The 10,692-nt window shown below is 46.4% G+C and overlaps 1 protein-coding gene across 1 annotated transcript in view; it reads right to left on the reverse strand.

Moving 5' to 3' along the window:
• KL (klotho) overlaps positions 1–5,800 on the reverse strand; it is a gene marked incomplete at its 5' end in the record, with an annotated part of 85,227 nt that extends 79,427 nt beyond the window's left edge. Inside the window, one exon of the mRNA XM_006270591.4 lies at positions 5,123–5,800. Coding sequence (XP_006270653.4) covers positions 5,123–5,800 — 678 coding nt within the window. The remainder of the gene's footprint in view (positions 1–5,122) is intronic.
• Positions 5,801–10,692: the final 4,892 nt, after the last annotated feature.

Raw genomic sequence — 10,692 nt, forward strand, 5'->3', positions numbered from 1 at the left:
GCAAGGTGAGAGGGCTCCATTCCTCCCCTTTCCCCATAGCTCTGGCTAGTCAAAGCAGTTTCGAGCTCCCTTCCCCCTTGCAGCCTAGGGTTTGGGTCGTGTTGGTAGCACCAGCCCAGTCCACCCCCCACAAGAAGAATTAACCCTAGAGGAAACAAGTTTCCTATGGTACTCTGCTTTAGAACACCTTAATGTAATAACTCATTTGACCAGGGTTCATTTTTCATGCAATTGACCATTTTAAAAGCTCTTGGCTGTCATGTACATATGTTATGTAGAGCACTTTCAGGGGCCCAACCACATGGAAAATGTCGCTTGTGTATGCACCCTAGGATTGGTAAGGTCCCAAGGCAGGCAACAACTATGATAAAGGGCTTGGAAAGTAAATCATACAAGACAAGGCTGAAGGAGCTAGGCATGTTCAACATGCAGGAAAAGGTCCTTAAGAAGGGGTGTGATAGCAGGCATCAAATGCTGGAAGGGCTACCATACAGAAGAGGAAAAGTACCTTTTCTCTCTTGCTCCAGAGAGGAGGACATGGACTAATGGCTGGAAGTTCCAGCAAAGTCAGTTTAGACAGCATATCTGGGAAAACTTCTTCACTGCTCAAATAGTGAGGCAGTGGAATAGACTACCTAGGGAAGTTGTGGACTCTTCATCACTGGAGATGTTCAAGAAGAGGTTGGACAGCCACTGGTCAGGGACAATAGGTACAATAATACCTATGTTCTACCTTAGATATTTCCTATGCTTCTGGACTTTGCTGGTTGCCACCTCCACCCTTTTGTGCTATATGTGTTAGGGTGTTCTTAAGCCTTCCCAGAGGCACTGGGTGTTGGCTACAGCCAAGGCTGGGGACTGACTTTGGTATGCCAATGCTCCTTTAGGGGACCAAAGCAGAAGGGTCCTAGCTAGAAGGTCTTACTCATCCACTTGCAGTCAGACCAATCATTATATCTGGGGTCATAAAGGAATATTGACTGTGAGAGGCTTTGCCTTACACTGTAGCAAAAGGCAAGGCCCTCTATACGATCTCTTGAGCTTATAAAATTTTATCAATATAGAAGCAGGACACTGAAAGCGGTAGTTCCCCTGCTTTACCTGTGGCAGGTTAGGGTGTTAGGTCATGTTATGTCAAGTTTGACAGTAGTTTTATGTATAGTTTAGATTATGGTTTGTATGGGATGGTTTGGATAGGGATGATCCCGTCTCAGGTAGAGACTGGACCGGATGACCTCTAGAGGTCCCTTCCAGCCCCATTTCTCTATGACTGAATGGCTGAGTAAATGAGAGTTGGATGAGGAAGACACACAGAAAGAATGGAGTGGGACTAACTAGATGAAGAGAATGGAACTAACAAAAGGAATAAACATTGGAGAAGAGATTTAGGACAGTAACAACTTGGAGAAGATGAGGTGAGCAGTTAAGTTACAGGGAACATACAGAAAAGTCTGTGCCCACTAGAAACCACTAGGTTCTTTTTCTGACTCTGGAGGTCTAAAGTTCCTTGCTCTCATCATTCCTCATCTGTAAGCAAATATATGTTTGGCCAGTGGGTTTCACATACATCTCATCCATGTCTAGCAGAGGTACGCTGATGCATCTGTCCGATATTGGATCAGCACCAAGATAAAGAAAATTTAATATATCGGAAATCAGCCATAACAAGCCAATAAATGGTCCATGCATGTGTGCAGCCACAGAGCAGCACAGATGACAAGGAGCACAGCCTGGCAGCTTGGAGAGCTGCCTCCAGCTGCTAAGTCTGGTGTGGTGGAAAGGGAGTAGAAAGGAAAAGGAAGGGGCATTGGGGGGAAGATCAAGGCCCCCATGGAGAGGGAGGACAGGGGCTGGGGCAGGGGCTGCCCAGCTGGGGCAGGGAGGGTGCAGCCACGGCTTGTCTGGTGGGCATGGCTTCTGCCACCGCGCTGCTTGGCCAGGAGCCACTGGTTTAGCAGCTCATCCAGGGCTTGCCTGCTTGTCCAGCAGCTCCTGCCGCTGCTCCCACCACTTATCTGGAAGGGCATGGGGGGGCATGTGCCCCTGGATCTGCACAGGTCACATGCCCCCAGATCTGCTCAGGGCAGGCCGGGGCTGCACCAACCTCTTCCTGGCTGGGCAGGGCTGTACAGCATAGCCCCACCACACTGAGAAGACCTTGGCTCAGCCCTGGCCCACGCAGATTTGGTTTACATGCCCCCCCCAGACAAGCAGCAGCGAGAGCACCAGACAAGCCACCAAACCAGCGGCTTCTGGCTGAGCAGCACACAGGGAGCCGCCCCCCGCCCCACACACACGCGCACACACTCCCTGTGATCCCCGGACGAGCCGTGGCTTTGTCCCACGCCCACCCTGCCCTGGATGGGCAGCACTTGCCCCAGCCCCATGCTTCCCTCACCACAGGGGCCTTGATCTGTTCCCTCACACCCTTTCCCTCTCTCCCCTTCCCTTCCACCACACCACACTTACCAGCTGGAGGCAGCTCTCCACACTCCCAGGTTGGGTACCAGAAATCAAATCGGTATCAGCTGATAAGCCAATTTTTTTTTCTGCTGAGAAAAGCTTGAGGTCTATACAGCAGAGATGACAACCTAGATTACCACTGTTAAGTTATTCCATGGCGACAAGTGCCAGAAGCCTTTTTAAATGGATCCAAAAAGTCCCTCTTGAGAACCAAGGAAAGCATCAATATGCTACCACATGGACTTTTTGTTTTTCCCAATTGGCTTTTCAAAAATTACACAGAACACAGATGCCCTTGCTTATTAACTTGCAGGTTAACAACTTGGGAAAGCCAGAATTGTGGCCTACTATGCAACCTTATACATTTACATCACAGAAAAGTTTTTAATTACATATTACTTTTTCCATGACATCCTGATCTGAGGATAAAATCAGGAATCTGTAGGAGGAAGAGGCAGGAACTCCAGAAAGAAGCACAGATTTGCCTGAGTCACACAGTGGCAGAGTAACAAATTAAGCTAAAGAACCAGAGTGTGGGAGGCACCATAGGAGAGTCCATGAGGAAATAACTAATTCTACCTTCGGAGTCAGGAAAGCAGGCATGGGGCCACAAACAGTAAAGCGAAGAGAAAACAAAATTAAACTGTTGCACATTAACTTGACATATCCATTTTGTATTCTAAATGAGTTAGGGGTTTGTGCAGGCGGGGTGGGGGGGGGCAGGGAGAAATAGGAGGGGAGTACTGAATCATTAGACTAATTTCATAATGCATAGTACTTGGGGACTGAGTTAAGGTTTCCCAAGCAACCATACTTCCAGCATTTCCTAACTTTGAATGTCACAATGTTCTTTAAACGTAGTTTATGTGTGTAATTATTTACAGATGGACATAAAGAAATAATTGTTCCTTCCTCAGAATTTCACAGTTGAGGGCCATAAACCTGCAGCTCTTATCCAGGTAAGTAGTCTCCTTGATTTCCAAGGAAATATTTAAATAGAGCAATTACAACACGGCTAACTGCAATTAGTGGCTTTTACGAAAAGGCTTAACACTCATCTGCATGTGATTATACTACACTGCACACTTGGGGCCCAACCCCACAAACACCTAAACTCCAAAATAATTTATTCATACAGTCAAACCTATTAGGTTCAATAATTTGTATTAATATGCATAAAATTAAGCTCAAGGAAAGTGATGTACCTGAATAAGGTTACTCAAGTATCTAAGGGTTTTCAAGATCACATCTTTAAATAGTCTGAAATGTGGGCCTTTAAATGTCCAGCCTATGTTTTGTCTTCAGTTATCTCTAACACCTGAACATTTTAATATTTAGTTATTTAATAAATAATGTTAAAAGATACAAAGAGAAATAGAAACATGATTCGTAGCTGCTTTCCCAGTGTTAAAACCTCATCTAAGATATGCTATAGATTACAAAAGTAGCCTCTTCTCAATATGTGCCTGTAACTAGGGAATACAAATAATATGTATTAAAGGTAAAATAGTCATATTTTGTGGCCAGTGTTTAATGTCATGAGGTTTAAGTGCACTGAATTGTGTGATTTGTCACTGAAATTTAGAACAGATTTATAGATGCTTTACCTGGTTTGGATGTACTAATTCATGCGTGTTGTTGCTGAAACAGATACGTAGATACTTTACCAAATTCTACGTGGCAAGTTACAAGTGCGGCCATAACACATGCATACACACACACACACACACAAATTTACAAATGTAATTACATTCTGTACAACTAGTCCTTAACTATAAAGTTATTGATGTCATTTACTAGATCTAGTCCTTCCCCTACCCGTTTCTTATAAAGAAAAAACAGAATGATTTTGCAAAAAGATGTTAATTTTTCTCAAAAATAAATGTGTCCCCAACTAGAAAAAACATTCTGACAGAAATGTTACAACTTGCTCTGGCATGAAAATATTTTCCCTTGAATCCCTGAAAACACGCTGGCATGAAACAGCACTGTTAACAGACTCATTAATGGGCTACTCCAAACTGGCACAGCCGCAGATTTGTGCCAATGGCTGGAGAAGCACACCCGTGAATTTTCGGCTGGGGAGGAAAGAAAGAAATTAAACTGTTTGCCAGCAAATGAAAGACTTTGAGCTTCTCTCAGCAGAAAAAAAAAAGTGTTCTTCTGTTTCTGTGACCCGACTTTTTGGAAGAAAGAGTGGGAAAAACAAACAAAGGGAAGCTTGGAGACTTGGAGCATCGCTTAGGGAGGACGGCAAATGACCAGGCACCCGCAAGGCCCCAGGCACAGATCTCCACCCCACCAAGTACAACGTCCTGTGCGTTAGGACAGCACCAAGTCTGGTCCTATCTGAACCCGTTTCCTTTTCCAACTTTTGCTTCACAATCCTTTGGGGGAAGACCCCACCTGTGCCCCCGCATTAGGAGCCCAGCAGCAGTCCAAACCCAGGGGCCGGTTACAAACCAAGCCCTCAAGCCCCATCCTGGGCCCATTCCCCACGGGTTTCTAGACCCGGGTCCTGAGAGGGGGTGCCTCTCCCCACCGTGTGGCTGCTGAGGGCTGCCCACCAGCAGGCTACATCCCCCTCGTCCCCACTCAGGGCCGCCCCTCAGCGGGCGCCTCGACGGCCCCTGGAGCAGGGCTGTCTGTCCGCGCCTACCTGCAGCAGGTGCCTGGCGGCGCGGTAGCCCATGGCGGCGCCGCCGCGCACGCCGGGGGGCAGGCGGCCCGTGGCGTAGCCGTGCCAGGCCACCACGTAGGGGTTGTCCATGGTGAGCCAGTAGCGCACGTGCGCGCCGAAGTGGCGGAAGCAGAGCTCGGCGTAGGCGCGGAAGAGGTCTGGCAGCGCGGGGCTGGCCCAGCCGCCCAGCGCCCGCTGCAGCGCCCGCGGCAGGTCCCAGTGGTAGAGCGTGACCACGGGCTCCACGCCCCGCGCCCGCAGGCGGCGCAGCAGCCGCGCGTAGTGCTCCAGCCCCGCGGCGCTGGGCGCGCCCGTCCCGTTGGGCAGCAGCCGCGCCCAGGCCAGCGAGAAGCGGTAGTGCCGCAGCCCCAGGCGCCGCAGCCCCTCGGCGTCGCGGAACTGGTTGTTGTAGCTGTCGCTGGCCACGTCGCCGCCGCCGCCGGGGGCCGCCCAGCCGTCCCACACCGACGCGCCCTTGCCGTCCTGGCGCCACGCGCCCTCGCTCTGGTACGCGGCGCTGCCCGCGCCCCACAGGAAGCCGTCGGGGAAGGTGTCGTGCAGGAACAGCTCGTCCTCCGGGTAGGGCAGGCGGGCGAAGCGCGCCCAGGTGCCCGCGCCCTGCCCCGGCGCCCCGAGGGCGCGCGGCGGCGGCGGCGGCGCCAGCAGCGGCAGCAGGAGCAGCAGGAGGAGGCGGCGGCGAGGCGCTGGCATGCTGCCGCCGGCGGGGGGACGCGGCGCAGCCGGCGCTGCCTGCCCCGGGCCCGCTTTTATCACCCGCCGCCCGCTCGCCCGCCCGCCCGCTGTTAATGATCAGCCGGGGCCGCCGCCCCCAGCCCGGCCGGGGCGCTGCGCGGGGGGGGCGGTTCTCGGGGGCCGCAGGGGCAGGCAGAGGTGCGCAGGATCGGCCTTGCTGCAGCCCCGGCCAAGAGATTTGGTTTGGAAACTGGGTGCCAGAAGTGCTGGAGCGGAGGGCTGAGCCCCTCCACAAGAGATGAGAGCCCCCCTGCAAGATCTAGAAATCATAACCGGGGTGTCTTCAATGGGATTGCTCCTTCACTTAGGTGGTCTTGCTCAACTATTAAATAGTTTTATTTATGTGTTTATTCATTTATTTATTTTGCAGAGTCCCCCACTAGAGTCCATGTGTAATTGGAAGCCGGGCTGGAGGGGCACCTGGGGTCAGATCAGACTGGGAACCATTCGCCTAAAGGATAACCTTGGAAATGACTCTTTTCTTTATTTAATTATTTAATCCAGTTTTAGGACACACTGGCAAGAGCCCACCACTCCCCTTGTACCAAATGCATTGACTAAGGACTACATAACCCACACACCTACATATTATATTATTAACTCACAGGCAAACACCTCTGGGCAATAATCCCTCTTCCTTTCTGAAGGCAAAGATTACTGAATTTGGTGGCTGACTGCAGGCAGAAAACTTTCCATTAGAAATACCTCACAGAATCTTATGGGGGGAAAGCACCAAGCTGTGTATTTAAGTTTAATGATTTTGGCACTTTTTATTAATTGCTTGTGGAGATGTGCTAGGTGGATGGGCATGTTTCAGCCTGCTAGTCTTATTTCTTTTATGGCAAAAACTCCTACTACAGTAGTAAAGTGGAAAAGTGTCAAAAAAGGCCATTATTTAACATTTAAATACTTACCGTCTAACAGTCAGAACCCCTAATAGCAATATGCATCTAATAGGGAGTCTGATAACTAGAGATAAATGTTCCCAGGCAATAAAGTTATTATTTAACTAAAGAATGAAGGTATTATGATAATTTCACTTTATTTTTAGAAAATAAATGTGGAGCTAAAATTGCAGATACTAGCTAACACGGCAATGGGTTGAAGTGGCAGTTCCTTGCTGACGCTGTTCCTTATTTTTCAGTTTTGTTCTAACCTTTCATGATCACGACATAATTTTACTTGGCTTATTATACTGGAAAAGATGTAAAAGGTGAAGACGCTGTTTGGATTTTGCTTTTTGTTCCTCCCCCTCACCCCACTAGAGGAAACAAGAATTTGTCTTACTTGATCATAATGCTGTTCTTTTAGTTTAATATATTTACTTTTGCATCAGATAAATAAAATTATAGATTGTGACATCACAGAGGGCTGACTGCACCAGTTAGCGCTTTGCGCAAGAAATTTATGAAATTTATCAGGTACAAGAAATGTGTTCGCAATATGATACAATCAGCTGACTAAATTCTATCCCTGTCTAATTAAACAGCAGCTTTAGTTCAACCTTAGCAATACAAAGCAGTAAATATAATTCTGGGATTCAGTTGAGTAGCACCTAAAAAGGTTTGGTCAGATGCTCTAGAAATGAGCTTCAGTAAAACATTTCAATACAATGTGATGTTCAGTTCTTTGGTGCTTGTATTTAAATATTAGTTTTTGTATTTTCAAAGCAATGGAAAGCCAATACATTTTTTGACAAACAAAACAAAGTAGCATGGATTGTTTCTGTTGTTTCCTTACCCCCCCCAGTATTATTTTCATTTTTTATCATTTAATAAGGTGAACATATGAAGATTATATTTATATTCCAGTATGGGAGTTTATACAACAAAAAGCCGCCATGAATCAGGCTAATATTCAGCTTTTGACTTAGGCTCAGACTGCAGTGAGAGTTAAGCACCCAAATGGGAGAGCGCACAAATCACCAGACGACTCTCCCTATGCCTGAAGAAGGGCGTTTGTGCCCGCAAGCTTGCAAAGAATACTTTTTCCAACTATTTAATTGGTCTAATAAAAGATGTCACATCTACCCAAAGAACCTGCCTGCAAATGAGAGTTAGGTACGTTTAGCATGTCGTCCTAAACACCAAATCGAAAGTCCAAAATTCCTTTCTGAAGCCCCTGCACTCAGTGGCCACCAAGCCTTCGAAGATACCTAAATACTAGATGCCTAGGCAACATCAGACAGGCCACTAAAAAAAAAATGAACATCAATAACCCTGGGAACAGTGATCAGCTGAATGTCCTGATCACTAGGCTAGTACAGCATCAGCCTTTATTCTCTGACCCAATGAATCGTATTCCAGGCACCAGCTCCTGGCTCTGGAACCCAAGCAGACAGACGGACTTTCCTATAGCTGTAATTTAGGCAACACCAAAAACAGAAAAAGCAGAGGAATTTAAGATAGAATCCTGTACTGAAGATTTCCTGTAGGGTATCCCTAAGTAGCTCTCTGCCCCATGCACTTGGTTTTTGGATCATTCATCTGATATGCCTAACTTTCCTAACTTTCCTCATATGGTGGACACATCTACATCTGCGCATTTACTATGCAGTAACTGAAATTACTGCGCAGTACAGGTGTGCCTCTATATGTGCACACCTGTATGACGCAATAAATATGGCAACTTACGCCAGCTTGAGTATAAATTTGATACCTGCATCATGCCCAAGTCGGTCCACACACACTGTTAATGCACTTCAACATGTAGACACCTGCCTATTCCCACTTAATGCGCAGTAATTTACTGTGCAGTAAATTCAAGCTGGCGTAAATGCATGTGTAGACACGCCCACTGAATAGGGAGTCCGAGTGCAAAATTCTGACTTCAGGACTCCACTATGGGAGCCAAGCACTGCAACTTAGGTATTATAGTGGTTAGACTCTTTAAGTAAGTCCTTAAATCTATTTTACCGTAGGTACTTATATGACACCCTCTGCTGTAGTATCTGCAGTCTCCAGTCTTTTTTATATACTTACGTTCACAGCACTGTTGCTACCATTTAACAATTTTATGTTTCCTTAATGGAGAATCTGTAGGCCATCTTTTTAACTTAGCTGTGTTCAGTAACTCAAGTAAATCAAAATACAAGCAGAAATTACCAGTTGCCAATTAGGTAGCTCTTGTCCCTGCCACCAAATAGTTCTGTGGTGATAGGGTGGAGCAAAAGGAAGAGAATGGAAAGAAGAGAAGAAATGTATCCAAAAGTTCCTGTCCCCAAATAGGCCCATAAATAGCCAGCCAAAAGTACAGTCATGTGTGAAGTAGGGGAGAGGGAGGACACAGTGGCTGCATCTACATGTTCATTCATGCACAGTAGTTACTGTGCATTTAATTTAGTACTAGTATGATCAAGTAATAAATGTGTAGTAACCAGAGTTGCTGCGCAGTAGCACTGGCAAATGCCTTTTTTAGTGATAATACTGTGCTGCAGCTTAATAATACTGAGCAGTAGCGTATCAGCACTGTCTGCTGTGACGTGCTACTGCGCAGTGTTACTAGGCTACTGCACAGTTTGTGTCTCGTGTACACATGCCCACCATGTAGCAGCACATCCCTGTATGCCCCAATTCTTTTTCTGGTAATCCTGTTACCAACTTCAAATTACTTCTGTGATCCTAGTTATGAAAAATGGAAATGTATCAGATATGTGTCACTTGCCAGCAAAAGTTTATGCTCTATGAAAAAACATGAATGAATGCATACCACCAATGTCCTGGTGCCTGTCCATCACTTAAAGATAAAAACCATGACAAATACTAATAATAATGAGGAACAAAGACACAAAAACAAGACAAGTTATCCCACCCTTTCTGTACTTGAAAATCCTAATCTCATTTTGCATCTACAACAAAGTCTCTTAACCCCCACCCCCAACTCAGTCATGTTCTCAAACAATATATGTGCTTCTGTTTTGAACAAGATTTTTTCTACAACACTATGTCTGATGTAGAATATTTACACCGTCTCCCAGATTTTCTCCTACTTCCCTTATTTCATTCCTTTGTTTCTATTTACTCTGTCAGTATTTCAGCTTCAACCTTTCAGTTTTCTCTGTGGTCAACTTTTCTATATGCCTCCCCCTCCACTCCATATTCCATATAGTGTCCTACTTTTGTTCCTCCATTCTTCCATCTTAATTTTCTCCATTTTTCCTATCATCCTTCTCCCAGCTCACATCCCAAACACACATCCAGTTCACCCAATCCTCCTTCCAATGACTCATCCATAGCCTGAGCAAGAATGGAATATTTTGATTAAATGTAGTAAGCGCTAATAGAATACAAGGATGATGGAGAGAATTTTCTTCCCGTTTTCTTTCCTCCTACCCCATTTACTTTTCCATCTACTGCTTTTGCCTGGCCCCACACCACACTCCCCAAATTCTTCTGCTATTGCATTCTCCTCCCATTATTTCCCCCCGCCCCCCATTTCCTGTGATACAAGATACTTGAATAGATAAGCACGTTTTGTTGCTCCTAGAATCTACATAGATCAATCTTTCAGAAAGAAAAGGAATGTCAGTATCACAAAACGTTTCCTTCATGTCCTCTAGTTCTCAAGAGAAGAACAAGAAGCAGATCTTCCTCTTAGAAACAGAATATGGATAGAGAACTCCTGAATAGGACATTTTGTCTTCTGTTAGATTCAGGTACTGTTACCTGGATATCTGATTATCTGATAGTTATCTATGGGTAAAAGGGCTGTAGGGAACCAGGGCGGGGGGGTGGAAGGAGAGTCTCAGAAGCTCCCCGGCCATGCTCTGGATGCTCCCACTGCAAATAATGTCAGGG

The sequence above is a fragment of the Alligator mississippiensis genome, chromosome 1 (assembly GCF_030867095.1).
Source record: "Alligator mississippiensis isolate rAllMis1 chromosome 1, rAllMis1, whole genome shotgun sequence".
Taxonomy (NCBI): domain Eukaryota; kingdom Metazoa; phylum Chordata; order Crocodylia; family Alligatoridae; genus Alligator; species Alligator mississippiensis.